The sequence below is a fragment of the Falco rusticolus genome, chromosome 4 (genome assembly GCF_015220075.1).
Source record: "Falco rusticolus isolate bFalRus1 chromosome 4, bFalRus1.pri, whole genome shotgun sequence".
NCBI classification, from domain to species: domain Eukaryota; kingdom Metazoa; phylum Chordata; class Aves; order Falconiformes; family Falconidae; genus Falco; species Falco rusticolus.
In genome coordinates, this window is record NC_051190.1 from 27,847,638 (window position 1) to 27,864,994 (window position 17,357).

General features: G+C 44.6%; 1 protein-coding gene across 3 annotated transcripts; it reads right to left on the minus strand.

Annotated features, from left to right (window-relative positions):
• Positions 1 to 16: 16 nt before the first annotated feature.
• On the minus strand, positions 17 to 17,289 carry DRC3 (dynein regulatory complex subunit 3). 3 transcript variants are annotated; one of them, XM_037386039.1, is made up of 13 exons: positions 17,178 to 17,289; positions 15,651 to 15,824; positions 14,152 to 14,268; positions 12,502 to 12,668; positions 11,757 to 11,903; positions 10,447 to 10,566; positions 9,442 to 9,554; positions 7,982 to 8,156; positions 5,106 to 5,237; positions 3,768 to 3,838; positions 2,846 to 2,969; positions 1,244 to 1,375; positions 17 to 1,082 (listed from the first exon to the last, which is right to left on the minus strand). In XM_037386039.1, the coding sequence occupies exons 2-13, from the start codon at positions 15,805 to 15,807 to the stop codon at positions 873 to 875; spliced, it is 1,665 nt and encodes a 554-aa protein (XP_037241936.1). In that variant the 5' UTR covers positions 15,808 to 15,824; positions 17,178 to 17,289; the 3' UTR covers positions 17 to 872. The 3 variants fall into 3 exon arrangements, with proteins under 3 accessions (XP_037241936.1, XP_037241935.1, XP_037241934.1); XM_037386038.1 differs by lacking the exons at positions 7,982 to 8,156; positions 9,442 to 9,554; XM_037386037.1 differs by lacking the exons at positions 7,982 to 8,156; positions 9,442 to 9,554 and having other exon boundaries at positions 891 to 1,375.
• Between the last annotated feature and the right edge of the window lie 68 nt (positions 17,290 to 17,357).

The window sequence follows — 17,357 nt, forward strand, 5'->3', positions numbered from 1 at the left end:
GAAAAATATGATGGAGCAGAGCAGACAATAACTACCAAACAGATCTGCTCCCTCCACATCTCTGTGTGAGCCTCGCCGTGCCAGGTGCTCTGTCCTTGTAGCCAGGGAGTAGCAGGGAGACAACAGTGCGGTCCTGGAGCAAGAATGGGGGAACCTGGGCTCCAGCCATCTTCAAAAGCACAGAGCACTATGAGCTAAATCTGTGTATGATGGGCAGCACCAGCCACAGGGCTTTCTGAGAGACCCGGTCTCCCCAGAGCGCGTATGCAGCCACCCTCTCGTTTAACCTTCCCACCTTTCTACTCTCTGCTTGCCTCCAGCAGTACCGCCCCGGCCAGCATTATTCCTCAGAAGCTGCCCACAAGTGAGCGTAGCAGCTGCTGTCACTGAGCAAGGAAGGGAATTAATGACTCCTCATCTGGCTGTTGCGAGCGGCAGTGTGTGAGCTCCTGTGGAACCATTGATTTCCCTTCCTGCTAGCTGGGGGCTGCTCTGTTCACGCTGCAGAAAGCTGCTTTTGCGAGAGGCGGTGAGCAGACAAGGCTCCTGGGCACGCAGAGCCCCCACCAGCCCTGTGCTTGCTGAGCTGGAAACCTGCTGTTATCTTGGGGGTGTTTTGATGGAGAGCACTCCTCTCCCAGGCTGCTGCCACGTGCCCTCAGCTCACAGGTTCCTGCCACTGTGCTTGCAGGTACCAAAGCTCTCAGGCATGATCTGCTACGATGATGATTTGGTTCAATCAGTTCACAGCTGATCCATAACCCCTTGTGACCAGGTCTGAGCTCTGTCTGCAGGGGCTTCATGCCAACATGATGGAAGAGGCAGAGCTTTGTACGCTTTTCCAGAGTCAAGTAGTATCTTTTATTTGCAGTTCATGGTGGGATGGAAGAAGTAATGCCTTCGACCTGAAGTATCCCAGGCAGCTCAGGCATAAAGAGGCAGCCATCCCTGTCGGGGGCTGTCTTGCATGCCTGCATCGGCTCCAGGATCTCTAAGTTATCCAGCTCCTCCTGGAGACGGTCAATGTATTGAATGATCTCTTTGACACGGTTGCGGTTTCTGTCAATCTCGTTTTGGAAAGCCTGAACAGATTGAAGCCAAGCAGTGAACCTGCAGGTTTGTCAGGGTCCCTGGCGCACAGAGGGCTCCAGCAAAGGCTACAGAGCATCCTTCCTAGCAGTGTCCCCACCACCTGGGCCAGATCCATCTGTGCCCCATCCCCCTGAGCATGAGGGTCTCTTACCTTCTCTGTCACAGAGGCCTGCCAGCGGTAGGTATTGCTGAGGATGTTGCTCTCTCGCTTATCAATCTTCAGCAGGCGGATGCCATGGGACGCGTTGACTGCATCGACAATGGTGGTTTTGTCCACAAGAAGCTAGGAGGTAACGTGACAGGATGAGAGGAGGGGGTGGGCGTGCAGCGAAAGCAGCAGAGCTCAGAACTAGCAGCACAGTAACGGCAGTGCTCAGGGGGAGAAAATCAGCCCTCTGTTTGACTGACAAAGCCCCAGTCATTGGGATGAATCCAGTGCTTTACCTTTCACAAGGATGTGTCTGGGCCTCCCTAGGGAGTAATGGAGTATTATCCCTAGTACAGGTGGGGGAAACTGAGGCAGCACCCTCGGCCTCACCTGCTAGAACTGGGAGCAAATGCCTGCTGCTGAGTGCTCCGCTGCAGGCAGTGCTGCCTTGCAGCACATGTCAGGGTCCTGTGGGCAGCTGGTGCTGAAGCAAGGCTGCATATGCTCCAGCACGCCTGGGCCAGCATGTGTGGGAAGTGGAAAATTGCACTTGGAAAGGTCTCTTGCACTGGTGGTGCTGGCTGTAAATCTTCATTTTTGGAAAGTCCCAGCTCCTAATCGAAGCAGTAACTTCCCCCTGCGGCTCTCAATAGAGGGTGGCTTCGCTAAACCATAATGACTCTCCTCCTGCAGCCAAGTGCTGCTGCTGAACAAATGAAGATTGCTTCTCCCTGGAAATGGATGGCAGTGAGGCAAAATGGGTGCACAGCAACGGTGCGTAACTGCAGCCATCTGCACAGGCCATAAAGCAGGGAGGTCCCCCAGGGAGGGGGCTGAGGGGTCTGTTTTGTGTCTGTCAGCTCTTGATTACCTGGAGTAACGGGGGGCTGGGATAATCTGGACAAGAGTAAAACCACTGTGAATGCAAAACTCGAGTCATTTAGTCACTAAATGAAGGAATAACAGAGGCGAAAAGGTCAGCAGTGTTGCTGACTGGAGCACTGCAACAATCTTTTGTGCTTTCTGAAAGGCTCCTGGGATCTTTGCTATCACAGCAAGACTGAGGGCTCAGCGGAAGGCTCCGTATAAAATGTCATGTCCTGCCTTCAGATCAGCTCATGGGCTGGGGAGCTCTAGGAAGGGCTTTTGAAATGACGGAGGCAAACAGAGCCCCAATGCAAGAAAGTCAGAGTGGTGCTTGGATTCTCCTGGGGGAGCAGGGACAATCGGAAGAAAACCAGCTGTGAGTGTAGCAAAGATGCTGCTTAAGTGCCGACTGGGTTGGGGCTGTCTGGAAATCAGCCAGGGAAGTGAGTTGTGCTGGAGGCAGGAGAGAGACTTGCTCAGCACCTCTTCTGGGCTGCTGCCACCAGCTCTGGCAGCACCCAGGGAAACCTGCAGTGCAGCTAGCCTCTGTTCTAGTCAGCAGAGATGTCCGGTGGCACTGCAATTCAGCCAAGTGGCTGGAGCCTCTTGGGAGGAGGTTATGCTCTGGTTTAGGCATGGCTCTACCAGTACTAAGCCTCCTGGAAATCATGTCCCTTCAGAGAGAGACTGTGGCCTTGCTGACTGTCTAGCAGAGATGGACTTTTTTGGTGCCCTCACCATTTGAACATCAGCTGGCAAATCCTTATCAAGCTCATTCTTGACTGATTTCTCCAGTGTCATGATGCAGATCTCCAGCAGCTTTTCATGGTGACGGTTTTCCAGGTCCCGGCACTGGGTCATCGTACAGAAGATGGTTAAGGCAAAAAGCTGACCACACCACTCACTTAAATTGATTAAATGATCTCCTGTAACTAGAGACCGAGTGTGCACCCAGTGGGCCCCCGCAGGAAAAAGCCTGGCTGCTGCCAGAAGCTGCTGTGATGTCAGGATATGCACTTTCTGCTCTTAATCACACACCGGGTCTCATCCTTACTGCCATATATTATACAGAACTGAGAGGGGGCCAAGGTTTGCAAAGGAAATTGAAGGCGGCTTCCCAGGATATAAGCTAAGCTCTGAATACGGTGCAATTATTTGCACCAGGCTAACAGATTTCTGTATTTAGTGTAGCCTGTCACTGAAGCACTTTGGTATTCTCATCTCACTATGTTTGAGAAAACTTCAACAACACAAAAATGAAGGCCATTTACAGAAACTTTAATAAGAATTGTAGGTATTCCATTGGCTGCTGCGGCAATATATATAGGAGACAGACTAACCAGATCTTCCCAGGGTTTTGTCATGGCTGTATGGAGAAGAAAGGGAGATTCAAGATTCCCAAGTGGGAGAAAGCTGGTAAAGTCCTACAGACTTCTAGCACAGAAGAACTTAGATCCTTTTGTGCTCTCCAGAGTATCCACAGAAAGAAGCTGGGCACCTTAAATGACCATTCCTAGAAAGCTGGGAGAAGACATTTTCCGTTGATTAAAAAAACCCAACAAACCACCATCAAATTCTAAACTGATGGCTCATTTCTGGATTTAGAAGCAAGGTATACGTACGTCACTGGGAAGTCCAGGCCAACGTATCAAAAGGATATATCCCTTTAACATTTTCAATCAATGTTGATGCTGTGACAGCAATGTTTCCTTTAAAATCCTTTATTTGTTCCTTAAGAGAGGGAAAAAGAGGAAATATTACAATGAAAACTTGCATAAACATAAAAGGGACTCAGGGAGTCTAGGAGGGGTCTACAATTGATTATAATTTGGGCTCACTCCTGTTATTAGCACATTCAGAAACAACTGTCTCAAACATTTGAAGCGTTTTGAAAGTGCTACAAGATTTTCTTTCCTCCTTCAGGGAGAGAAAATCAGAATCAATTTATTGGAGGGAAGCTGACTGAATTATACCTTTAACTGGTGTCCGGAGCAAGCCAGCTGACCCTTTTGTACCCTCACCTAAGCAATGCATGGAGAGGGCTGTACTCCCATGTACTGCCATGCTGCAGTCTCCTTGTGTGCATGAAGAGCCTCTTGTCAGAAGCATAACCAATGCCTGGGCTCACTGCTGCTTTTCTTTTAGTCCTCAGAAATTAAAATTGCTGCTGCCTATTACCTCTCTCAAAGATGGCTGATGGAGAATCTGTGAAGTGTTGCCCTTAGATGTCTCGATAACAACAGTTCAAATACAGCCACCCGAATCCTGCAAATCCAGAAAGGCACGCAGGGAGAAATGCTTCTGCTCAGTCCATCAGTGACTGCAGATATGTGAGGACCAATTCAGAAAAGGCAAGATCCTAATGCTGTGAGGAATCCATTTTAAGCTGCTGCTTTCTGTCATGCACATTCACAAAAGTAAACTGCTGCATCTGCTTGCACACAGGCCACAGCTCCTGCCTGCTAATTTTTAATTTTTATTTTATTTTTTTAATGAAGATGCACATTAGCAGCCCTGCCCTAGTTTTTGAGGAAAAGTCTGGGGAGAAAAAAGGCAGCTATTATGCAAGCAAATGCAGTAAGCTGAGCAGGAATGTGTGTAATCTTATTCATAGCAAAGATCAGCTTCAAAGAGTTACACCTTTAGAATCCCAAATGCATATTCCATGTTATGCAGCGACTTCTGTATGCAGACCTATAAAACAACTGAATGACTTCAAGTCCCTTTCTCTAAAGTCGAAGCAGTCAGCTTGGATAGATGTGAGGGACATACCCTGCTCTGCTCTGAGAAACAGAAATCTGTTGCAACGTATCAATGGGGCTTGATCTCACCCAAGATCAACTTTGAACAGAGAAAGAATAAGATGGAGACAAAACATCAGCCTGACAGGAGCCCCCTCTTTGTGCAATGAGCTACGAAACAGAGGGCTGCAGCAGCAGAAGAGTGACCCCCTCACATTCTGGATGTGAGGTCTCACAGGTATGTGCTTGACCCTTACCTCCAGATGGTCAGCTATCAGCATTTCCAAGGTCATGAGTGCTTCTGACAGCTGAAGTATGTCCTCCTTGTACTTGGCTCGTTTAGACTCAGCAATATCATAACTACTGGCATTATGAATCTCATCCAGCCTCTAAACACAGAGATACATAAATTACTTATAGTTTGTGTTCAGCATTCCATTGCAATTTAATTAACTTGTTACATATTTGAGAAAAGTTCCTGCTGATGATTAGCTGAAATGAAATGTGATGATTCAGGAAGTCTCCAGATTTACATACTGGGTAGTCAACAGTGCTGAGGTGTGCTACTGCACTAACGATCCAGAGGCAATGCAGTGGAATTGGTGAAAACGTTTCCTCATCCTCCAGTCAGCAGAAGACTGTGCCCCTTCTATGCTTCCAACTTTGGTTCCCCTTCTAACACATTTCAAGTAAAAAAAATAAATAAATATTTGATTCTTGACATCGCTGGCCGTGAAGAAGAGATTAACTATTACTTCATAGAAAGAAATGCAGGGCTAAATCCTGATCCCCTTCATGTCAAGGAGAATCTTGATTGACTTCCATAGGGTTGGGAGTTAGTATTCTGAATATGGAATACCTATCATTGCCTGCCTTCCTCTTACAGCAAGGATTTATTGCCCTTCAGAATTAAATATTGACGTCAGGTTTGTATCAGGCAAGATTTATGATTTCTTGGATAAAAAAATCCTCTTGTGCTGAGCAATATATTATTTTCAAGTCTGTTCAAAATAAGTTAACAGTCAAGTGTTAAAAGGAGGGGAAAAAATATGCATTTAAAGATGTCTAATCCACTTCTGAGAGTGAATGGAATGAGCTAGAATTGAGAATTCTGATGAAAACCATTGCCAAGACTTGTGTCTGAAAATGGACTAGATTACCCAAACTTTGCAGAGTTAACAGGAGGGAAGCGGAAAGCAAGGCATCTTCTTTTCTAATCTAAACAAGCTAGAAGGCTCAAAAAGCTCCACAGCCGTTCAAGCCATGCTGCTGGGAGCAGTAACTTCAAACTTCAAGGCCTTTAATGCTTCTTCGTTCCTTAACCAACTTCAGAGAGCAGAGTTATTTTACAGGTTACCCAAGCTTACGTGAAAGGATTACAGTGACACAAGCAGCCCCTAAGGATGGCTTACAGTCAGCCTGCTGGGACCTCTGCACCTCTAGAACTCCTCCGGTAATTTTAAATGAATGGGGAAATGCTGTTAAAATACACTGTTCAGTTTTGACACCAATTTCTCCAGTATTTATATGAAAACTGTTAAGGTGACCGCTGTGTCCTGTTCTTGCAGCTCAATCCATAGCTGAGCCTGCAGGTCCTCAAAGACGAAAGGCCAAAATCTGGCCTCAGCCATGTTTCTTTGGGTTTGATTTTTGGGGGGTTTTGTTGGGGTTTTTTGTTTGTTTTAGTGGGGTTTTGGGGGGTTGTTTTGTTTGTTTGATTGTTTTGTTTTTTTAATGTGAGATGTATTGGGAATTCAAGTGCAAGTTAACCGAATGTGCATCACCATCTTTCTAAGTTGCCTTCTGGTAAGGCTGCAAATTCGTGTCTGACTGGAGTTGATGGAGTTAATTTGCCAACATGAGTCAGCAAGGTTCAAGGACCTGGGAGCAGAGTGACTCAGCAGGCTGCCAGCATGTGACAAGGCACCTAAATAAAAGTGACCTGGTTTTCAAAGGGAGCCAGCGCTCGTGACTGCCTGGTGTCAGTTGTCAGGGACTTGCTCTGCTCAGCTGAAAGTGTTACCAGGCTTTAGCCCCCTTCCCCCACTCCCCCCTCCCCCTTATTTTTTCTGTGAAAACAAAATAATGATCCAGCTATTATACATGGTTAGAAAGGGATCCAGCTAGAAGCTACGCCCTTAGCAGCCACAATGGGTGGCTGTAGTTGAGCGGAATGAAAAAAGATAGTTTCTACTTTAAAAAGACTAGAAATACATTACAATAACTTTATCTAATTTTTTTGTTAAAGTTCTTTGAGCTGTTGATGACAAAATGAACTGAAGCAGAAAATTACTTGGAAACAAACTGAATACCCTGCAATCTCCTTCCTTTCTTCCCCATTTTTCAACGAAGGAAGAGCTATTGGAGGCCTCAAAAAGAAGGAGAGTGGCATTAAATCTAATAAATCTATTTATGTATTTTAAATCGACTTCAGCAGAAATATTTAAACTAAAAGAAAGGTTGAGCATTTCCATTTTCTTAAAGATTGGTAATTTTTCTGGATGGCAAAAAAAAACCAACAAAACCCCCACCACATTTAACCACTTTTTTCCTACCTTTGTGGACAGTAAGATAACACTATGACATGTTAGTTTTGTCCTGCACTGAATTTCCAGTATAGAAAAGGGCTGTCAGTGTTAGCTGGTTATGGTTTACCCAAAGGCTTGAGATGTCAATCCCCAAATTCTTTTCCTACATAAAGTACTAAAACTCTTTCAACATTATGTTAGTTAATGACATTATATTAGCTAACACAACAGTTTTTCTTCGTATAGGTTTATATTCTAAGAAACATGGAAAGAAAGTGAATGAGCACTGGAAGAGGCTGCCCAGAGGGGTTGTGGAGTCTCCAACCTTGGAGGTATTCCGTAGCTGGCTGAATGTGGTCCTGGGCAGCCTGCTGTGGGTGGCCCTGCTTGAGCAGGGGGGTTGGACCAGGTGACTGTCTAGTCCCTTCCAACCTCAGCCTCTCTGATTCTGCCATTAGGGACCAAGTACTGATTCCTATTACAGCAGTGTAAATCCAGAATCGTTTTCCTAATTTTACTTGAGTTACCATTACTTTCAGTGAAATTAAAAGCTGGGATATGATGTAGAGAAATCATGTCTCAAACAAACAAAAGTATAACATTACCCTTTTCTTCCGATTTTCAAAGTCTAGGATTATTTTCCTGCCTTCTTGCTGGTTGGCTGTTAATGCTTCATGAAGGCTTTTGTAGAAATCAGAGACTTCAGCTTCTCGGTTTTCATACTCTTTCAGACCGTAGTTGAAAAGGTTCTCACAAACTGAGACAAACTCCTTCCTGTACGTGACACCAGAGTCAAGGTATTTTGCTTGTTCAGTGGAGCAACATGCTATGTTCCTTCTACCTCTGCAAATCTGAGCAACAAGAGTTACAAGCTACTGTTTGGTAACCTCTGTGGTTTCTCACCGGGAGCAGCCTGCCAAGTGTTCTGTCTGTGGCAGGCCTGGGTCACCCATTCACATTTTAGGCATAGGATTTTGCTACCTTAAGGGTATGGAGAAAGCTATAGCAACTTGAGGGAGAAAAGGCCTTGAGGAAGAGAAGGAAATACATATCCTTCTCTGACTTTTCTGACATAACAGAGGAATAAAGCATACAACCCTATCTGTCTTCACAAGTGTGAATACAATGCCTGCATAGTTAATAAATACAGCTCTGGAGCCTACAGCCAGAGCACAGAATAAACTACTGACTTGGTAGCATCACAAAAATAACGTCAATTTTTCTTCTGCTATTATCTTGGCAATGGAATTGTTTCTGGAGTCTATTGTAGTTAAGCTGTGATGCATTTTTCCCCAACAGTGTAATGCAATTTTAAGGAAGGTCAAGTTACTGGCCTTGACAATGCTCTATTAATCTGAATGAGAAAAGAAAAAAGAAAAAAAAGTGTCTGCTTTCTGATCTCCCGTGTAGGAGCAATGATCACAAAGAAGTGCTGGCCTGAAAACTTCAAGTTGCCAGCTTTGGCAGGTTATGAGATATGCGGCTCATATCATTCTGATTAGTCTGTTCCTATCTCCTACCACTTCAATTTCAACACGAGTTTAGCAACTGCGCTCTCACAATCTAACTGACAGAGATTTATCTTATAGCTCATTTTAAACTTTAAGTGGATTGCAGACTTAAGGAAAGTACAAAGCCTTGATTCTTGAAGGGTCAGGAAAGGCAGCTACCGAAATTGTGTTTGATTCAAGCGAAGGAAAAAGAATATGGTAATTACAATGGTGAGAATTTAAAACACTGGAATCTCATGACCTATTGGTGACAGAAACGAGTGGTTTTACAAATGGGATATTTCAAGCTGGGCTGGCCAGCTTGCCAGTAATATAAACCATTTGTTTGTAACCCTCATATTTCATGAGATATCAAGCATTACAGCTGTCAGTGGTCTCACGGTCTTGCAGTGGTTTTTTTGGTACCATTCCAAAATTGAACACAGACCATCTCAGATCTTAGATCAATGTGCCCTGGACAAAAGCAACGGATGAAGAGTCCCTCTGGATGCACCTCCTTCTTTTCTCAAGGCATTACGTTTTAGCTGTAGGTATTCTAAACCCAGGAAGGATATGCCTGCAGCAGTTCACCCACTCCAGGGAGGCAAGTCAGTTTGGCAGCTTCTGTATCCTCTGCATACATACTGTCAAACAGGAATGATCCATTCAGGTACTCAACAAAGGCTGTCTTTGAAGAGAATCAGAGCAAAATAAGTAAAATAAAGACTCCCAACAGGCTGCCAGTCCTCAGGATGTGTCTCTCTTCTAAGCACTTTACCAGTGGAGGGACACTGCTGCAGGTACAGTTACACCAACATGAGTCACAAGAGGACCCTGAAACTGGATTGAAAAGCATCCTGGTGGCTTTGCTTCTAGAACTCTCTAGCCTAAGGATAGAAACCACTGTTTAATCTTACATACAACTGCATATTGCAAGGCTATTAGGCCTTTCAGATAAGGAGTCAGTGGACTGTGCGGAGGGATGGAGGTAAGAGCTGCAGGTGTCCTCCCTGTCACTGAACCTCCTCCTGCTCTTCAGTCAGTCTGATCTTCTGGAGGTCTGGAATAGACAGCCAGACCATAACTGCAAGCATCATTCTGCCTGGTCTTGTTTTCAGTCTGTTCACAGGGCTACAGTGGTCTCAGAAAGCCCTGAACAGTTTAACCATAAAAATAATGGAAAGCATTAACTTTGTGTGAAGGAGAAAATAAAAAGTCACTGCCCATGAAAATGCTAACAGTTCCCTCAGACCTCTAATTTTCTTAATTCTCATGTCTAAATCTCATGTCAGGCTGATAAAATCCTCGGCTATGATTTACTATTTGGCTTCACAGGATCTGTATCTGTAGTTTCATTGTTCAGCCAGAACTACGTTCCCCCATGTCGTAGGTATTCCACAGAAGTTGCTGTTTTCATTCAAGAGATGAGATTCAGAGATCACAGAGATTAATCCTAGCCTTAGTTTTAGCACAGTTTATGTTAATCTCTCATTAAATCTTCAAGCAGGTAAAAAGAGAAGTCAATATGTGTTGCGCTGCTTTCTCCTGAGACAATATACAACCAGCCAAAGAAAACATACCTTGTGGTACTCCAGCTCTTTCTGCTTTGCCTGTTTTTCCTTCAGCTGAGCCAGGGCCTGAGCCTCCTCACTTTCCAACAGCTCAGTAAGATCTTGATACTTTAAAACTGCGACTTCTCGCTGAGAAATGCAAACAGAGAAAATATTTTTATTAGATTATCAAGCATCGCTTTACAAATCTGGGCATAAGCATTTGATCTTTTCAGAACATGCACTTGAGTGACATCTGCATCTCCATTTCTTTGTGGGCTTTTTATTAAACTACTTAGAAAGTTTCTGATCCATTCCTCATCCCATTTTTTGTTGGCATATTACTCTGCATTCAATAGATCTGAACTGATACAGTCCCAGGAAAATTTTCTCTCCCCATTTCCTCATCTTTAGGGTTGTTTTTATTTTTTTAGCAGAAGGCCATGTTTAACTTCTAAAATTTGAACTTTGATATGATCAGCTAGCGTGTTTAACACACTTACTAGGGAGAAGACAGCTCTTTGGAGGAGTGGATGGCAAGATAGTAGCAGGGACATGAACCTAATTAGCTTGAAACTGAAGCCTGACAAATTTAAGTATGCAATTCTATGATGTACTGTCTGTATGAGCAGGGACTGGCCTCAATGACCTGGACAGCCCTATCAGCCCTATGGTAGGAGTAATGTGTATTCCAAGTACAGCTCTTCTCCGTGCCAAGCAAATTTACAATCAATCATGTTCTTTGGTTACTAAAAAAAACCAAACCCAAACAAAAAAACCCTTCTTTGTTCCTTTGAGCCCTGGGATCAAAAAGCAGTCCCATGTGTCACCAGTGCAGATGCACTGTCCTGTTCTCAGGAATCAAGAGCAGGAAGTGCATTTGATGACACCTGCTTGCCTGGAGAGCCTGTCAGCCTGCTACTGAAACAGATTGCTCAGCAAGCAGCAGGACCACCAAGCTTCCTTTCCCCTGGATCTATATCTCGAGACTGATCTCCTCTGAGATTTTCTGATCTCTAAGAAGGCTTGCACTTACACTGCAGCCTCTCTGTGGCAACATTAACCAGGCCCCTCTCCCACACACAGCTGCTGATTTTCACAAAATCTGTGAAGACATCATGCCTCTGACACCTCTACCCCGCTGTCAGATTTGATAGAATTTGGCCTACAGGTTCACAGCTGTTAGGTGGAGGCAGAATAAACACTGTGTGTTTCTGTAAGCCTAATTTCTGCAGAGAACCTGCCCCAAATGCTAGAATATTGCTGGCATACCAACAAAGCAAACGCTCTGTAAGATGCTGTTGCCCATTTTCACAAGCAGGGAATGCAGAAATGCTTACCATGGTGTCACACACGAGCCTGAAGTCCAAGTATACTAGGTCTGGAAGGTGTGCAACAACAAATAGCGTATACTGCTCATCATCACAGAGAGGGTTCCCAATGAGATTCAGTGTCCGTAAGTTTTTAAACCTCCTGAGATAGATCACCTATGCCATAGGGAAAGAGACACTGTACTTCCTAGAGCTGGGGAAACCACAGCCTTAAAATTCATTGCTCTTACTACAATTATGTTACAATATATATCCTGCCCTGCTGCGAAACAGCAGGCATCATTAAATCAGTTTCTAATGCTTTCTGGAAAGGAAATGCTTAAATTTACATTGTGAATATATAAATGAAAAGTGTAGAGAGAAGGCAGATAGGGTGGACAAATCATGGGTCTTAGATTGGGAAACGGCCCTCAAAAGAACCCCAAATAAATCCTACTCTTCACTCCCTCCTTTTCTCAGATGTTGCTACTTACTCCTTTTCTAGCTTTCATGGGAACCAATAGGAGTTTTGCCACAGCTGATGGCAGTAACAGAACCAGGCCCCCATGAGTCAATAATCTAACAAGAGAATTAGCTGTAGTATGTACTTTAACACCAGGACAGCTTACCAAAACAATAACTTAGACTACAGAGGCAGTGAAATCCTAAGCAGAATTTTCTACTCTAAGGAGGGGCTCGGACACAGTGGCAAATATCAGTTTTAGAATATTTGATCCCTTGACAGGGAACATTTGCAAAGACAGGGAGCACTCACATCTTGCAGAGTGGTCAGGTTATTCTTTCCTATGGAGAAAATCTGTAGCTCTTGCAACATGTCCATGTGCTCTATTTTAGATATTCTGTTATTGTAGAGACTGAGGTCTTGCAGTTTGACAAGGGTATCCAGGCCCTCAATTACTTCAATATTGTTGAAGGACAGGTCTAGGGAAGAGTCCAGAGATCCAAAGTTTTAACAAGAAAAAGTTTAACTATTTCTAGCAGAACACCCCGATTCAGATTTAGCCTGGCTCTCAATTTAGAAGTTTACGTAATACGTATTTTCCTCAGGTGCATTCAGTGTCCCACAGGAAAGGCTTGGCATTAAATCATCATTCATTCACATCTCCTCCTTGCAACTGTCCATGCAACTTTTAAATGAGAGGAACAGTTGGTATTCCATGCAGAGTCCACATACGCAACCTGAAAGTGATTTCTACCTTTATGGGGAAACCCAAAATACCAGAAAGGAGGTGGAGAACTGCCCTAAAAGGGTGATAATTCTGTGACAAATTTGACACTCTTTGCCTTGTTTCTTGCAGACTCTTGCCTGCCACACCAATGCCCACTGTCATGGTCATTCCCACAGGACTAACATATGCCAGTTCCACACTTGCAACCACCCTGTTGTCAATGGAGGCATGCAAAGGCATATACTCACTTTAGTGATTTCACACACTGAAATTTCCTCTTATCCTGCCAGAACATCTATCCTAAGACCTACATTCATTGCCCTCAGGCCAGTACTGAGTAATTCAGGAGTCCAAAGACAGTTGATGAGGTTGCCAGCTGTCTGCACCACCCCAGCCCCTGGATGGCCAAGACATTCATGCAGCAGCTGCTGAACCCCACAGCCTTTGGGCAAACGAAACCCATGAGTGTGCTTCAAAACACTCTGCTTACATTGTGGTGATCAGCTGTTGATTCACAAGTGCATGTCATCCGTGCAGCAGAACAGTGCAGACAACTGGGCGGAAGAACCCTTTAGACATTTCAAGATGTGCTTATGAACTGAAGCCCTGCATGCCATTTTCAAAGACGGCTGGATATATTTATACTGCCAGCCAGCAACGTGGCTGCAGTTCCCACATCCATAGCAGCAAGCTCACCAATCTGCCTAGCATCAAAACCTGCACCACTGTGGGATGTTGCTATCAGCATTCTGAGTTTTTAGTTGAAAGTACTCACCTAAGACTACAAGGATGGTCACTTCTTGGGACAACAATGATGACGAGCCCTTAAGCATATAGGGATAGAGGCAGTGGATTCTAGGCTCTGAAATGCCTGTGTTAACTTTGAAAACAGAATACCAGCTTCTAAATCACAGATGTGTTTCTGTAAATATTTCTGGAAGTCACCTCCAAATACAAGTACAAACCCTGGAAACAACCTTGAAATCTCAACTTCCTGTTCCTGCCACACCAAATGGATTAAAACCAGCTTGTAAACATTTGAAGGATTGTTTTGCAGCTCTGATATTCAAGCATTTTGATAGCTGACAGTCAAATGAGGAAACACACAGGCAGCCGACAGCCTTCCATGGGAAAGCTCCTATAAGTTGTGTTTGAGGAGGAATGCAACACCCTGGCTTTATTGCAGATTACTTTATACCTGCGAAGGCATCCAGCCTCATATGCCTGTATCTTACCGAGCCATACAAGGTGAACCAGACTGTCCAGAGCTTCTATCTTCTCAATGACATTGTTGTCCAGCTGCAGTTTAGTCAGATTCTCAAACTGCCACAGATTATCAACCTGTAGGATATCTAAAGCCACAGAAAAAAAGTAAAAGAAAACTGTTTTTCATGTGCTTTCAGTTTAGCAGACACACTATCTTGCACAAGGAAAACACATCCAGTTTTACCTCAGAAATGATTTCCAGCAGATTATGATAGCATGTGATGACTGCCCTAGAGAGCTGAGAGGTCCACTGGCTGGACAAGATTTCAATGAAACAGCCTAGTTAACCTCAGTGTCCTGCTCCAGCACACACTGCTCATCAGCAATGCCAATGAGTCACTGAGGGGATGCTGACTACGGCCCAGCAGTCAAGAGTGGCTTTATGAATCCACTACTAGGAGGTCTTGACCTTCATTTTCCTTTCCAGCTCCAAGAGGGAGGTTTGGGATGAGTGCTTTTCTCCGCATTTGCAGGCTAGTGTTGGCCAGCTACTGCTTTTGTAAATTACTCCCCTGCTCCTGGGATTTTCATCACAGGAGAGTAAGTTGGGGTCTACTCTTTCTGTGAAGGCTGCAGTTTAGAACTAATCAATATCCCCGCATTTAGCTTTCTCCAAAAACAGAATCACAAGGGCAGGCAGTTTGGCACAACAGCAAAACATTAGCACCAAGGTGACAGAAAATACAGAACATTCTCTTTACCCCCTCAATGGCTTCCCAGAAGACTTCATTAGCTGCTCTGCTGCTATCATTGTTTAGTGAGTTCAGAGTAAAGCAAGGAATTGCACATCCAAAACACTCACAGAGTTCTGTATTTTCTATTTGCAAACACACACATGCAGGATCAGGTAACAGGGAGTCTCTCCTAAGGAATTGAACTAATACACTTACTATTTTACTGGAGTACACAATGAATAATCAAAAGCAGATTTTTGCCCATGAAATTACATATCCTCAAAATATTCAAATATTGACCCAAATGTTCTTCCTTTTCATTTTCTGAATGCAAGTTTACGACTGGTTTGACAGCAAGAGGCAAGCTGCGATAATGCTACAGATGACCAGAGGAAGCCACTGAATTGGACTGTAATCACCACAATCTACCAAATAGCTCTCACATAATCGCTGGCTATGACGGAGCCTGCCCAGGGTTTGATTTGTCCACGTAGAGAAGGGCCCAATAGGCCTGTGGCCTGTAGGTGTCACCACAATATAAATGTTAAATAAGAATAGCAGTGACAGTAATAGCGCAAAGTTAAGCAGCTTTAAGTTACCCATCAGCAAAAGCACCCAGCTCTCTGTAATGAAACTACTTCATACAGGTATGACTAAAAATGTAAGTTCAGACGTCACTTTTCATGTAATAAATCCAAGCTAATCATGATTGTTTAATTGCCAGTTAGCCACTTCATGCTTAATTCTATTACCCTCTAACAAAAGAAGAGGTAAGTATATATTCTGCTACTCACTTCTAAAACTAAGCTGTAGCTCCGTCACATTCTTAAAGTTAATATCTTCCCTTTTGGCAAGCTTTCTTTTGTCCTCTGGGTACTGTTCTTCAATGGCTTTCTGAACCATTTCATCATCAATAACGTTTGGCTCAATGCTATTGTATAAGTGACTCATTTTCAGATGGTAACAGCCTTAAAGGACAGAAAAGAAAAATAAATAAAATGACTGCCTGGCTACTATTTCCAACATCCATTGAACAGGCATGACAATTCCAAGGTATTAAGAGCGCAGCTGAGCATCAGGAAGATTAATACCTCACAGCTGCTATCAAAACCTTGACTTTTATCATGACATCATTGATTCAACTTTAAGCACAGCTTTACACCCGCAGCACTGTAAAATGGCCAGGCATGCTCCACACCACATTTGAGTGTTTGCCATGAAAAATGCCAGAATTTGGCCAGAGAAATAGACCAGGAAACGAGGCCCTGTGCAGCACCTATGAACAGCACTGGTCCATCGCATGGCAATCACCTGCTGCTGAAACCCACCTTCATGAAGAGGGCATGTTCAAGGCCCTGTGCACCATGTAATCTAGTTTTAAAATGTAAATTTGTCATTATAAGCAAGTTTGATTTATAGAGTAAGAGGCATGTATTTTTAGCGCAGTAACAGCATATATACATATATATATATAACACAAGAGCAGGTCACTAAATTTTAAACACCAACATCATAATAAAAGTGAAAACAAATTTGAGGAAGGAGGAAAATTTATAAACAATAACAGCAATTTTCTGATGAAGCACTTAAGGCAGATCCATAGCAAAGGCTGTCTAGTTCAGTCAATACACAGCACTGCACACAAACACATTCGTTTTGAGAAACATACAATTCTATCAGTCAAAACTTTCTGTCCTGGCTTTGTCATTTAAATATCCCTTAAGGTTGCCCAGGAGGCAATGAGACTACTCATCTTTCTGAAATTGTGCACAGATAATGAATCAGTATGAAGGACAGGAATTGTCAAACTTTTGGTTGCATGAGATGGCTGTAATTATGGAAGTTCTGCTGACTTTTTTGCACAGGAGGACAGTAAGGATAAACATCTGGGTTTAGAGCGTTCTTTCTTTGTCATGGCTTTTAATTTACAAACGCAACCTCTCTCTGCCTGCGTGCAGGACAGACCGAGGAGTAGCAGGTTCTGGGTTTATTCATCCGTGATCTGCCGGATTTTCTGCTTTCCTTGTATTTGTCCATCCTTTCCTGAGCCAGTGCCGGTTGCACAGAGCAAATCACAGGGCGAGGTCAGCACCCCGCGGTGGCCACAGCGCGGCCCTCGGTGCGACAGCGGCTCGGCCACCGGGACCAGAAGTCGCCGCTGAGAGCGAGCCGCGGCCCAGGCCCGGGCAGCAGCGCCACGTCCCCGACACCCCTGGGCGCTGCCGGGCCAGGGGCGGGGACCCTGACTCTGACCTGGGTGGGCTGCCGCCCTCCCCCCGGGACCCATCCAGGCCCAGATCCCGGCCCCTCAGGCCTCTCACCCCCGGGTCCCCGAGGCTCCAGGCCCGCTCCGCTCCTCCGGCCCTGCCTCCACTCGCGGCTCGGCGCCGGCTGCTAAGGAAGCCCAGGCACGTTGCTAAGGGAGACCACGTGACAGGTTCAACCGCCAATGGTCAGGGAGTGGGTGGGAAGGCTGGCGACTAATCAGAGCGCGAGAAATC

Coding starts and splice junctions, on each gene's coding strand:
- DRC3 (XM_037386039.1), bottom strand. CDS start 15,807: ATGAGTCACTTATACAATAGCATTGAGCCAAACGTTATTGATGATGAA. Junction 10,567..11,756: donor GGCTCGTGTGTGACACCATG/GTAAGCATTTCT, acceptor TGCATTTCTCAG/CGAGAAGTCGCAGTTTTAAA. Junction 8,157..9,441: donor GTGGGTGAACTGCTGCAGGC/ATATCCTTCCTG, acceptor CTCTGGTGTCAC/GTACAGGAAGGAGTTTGTCT.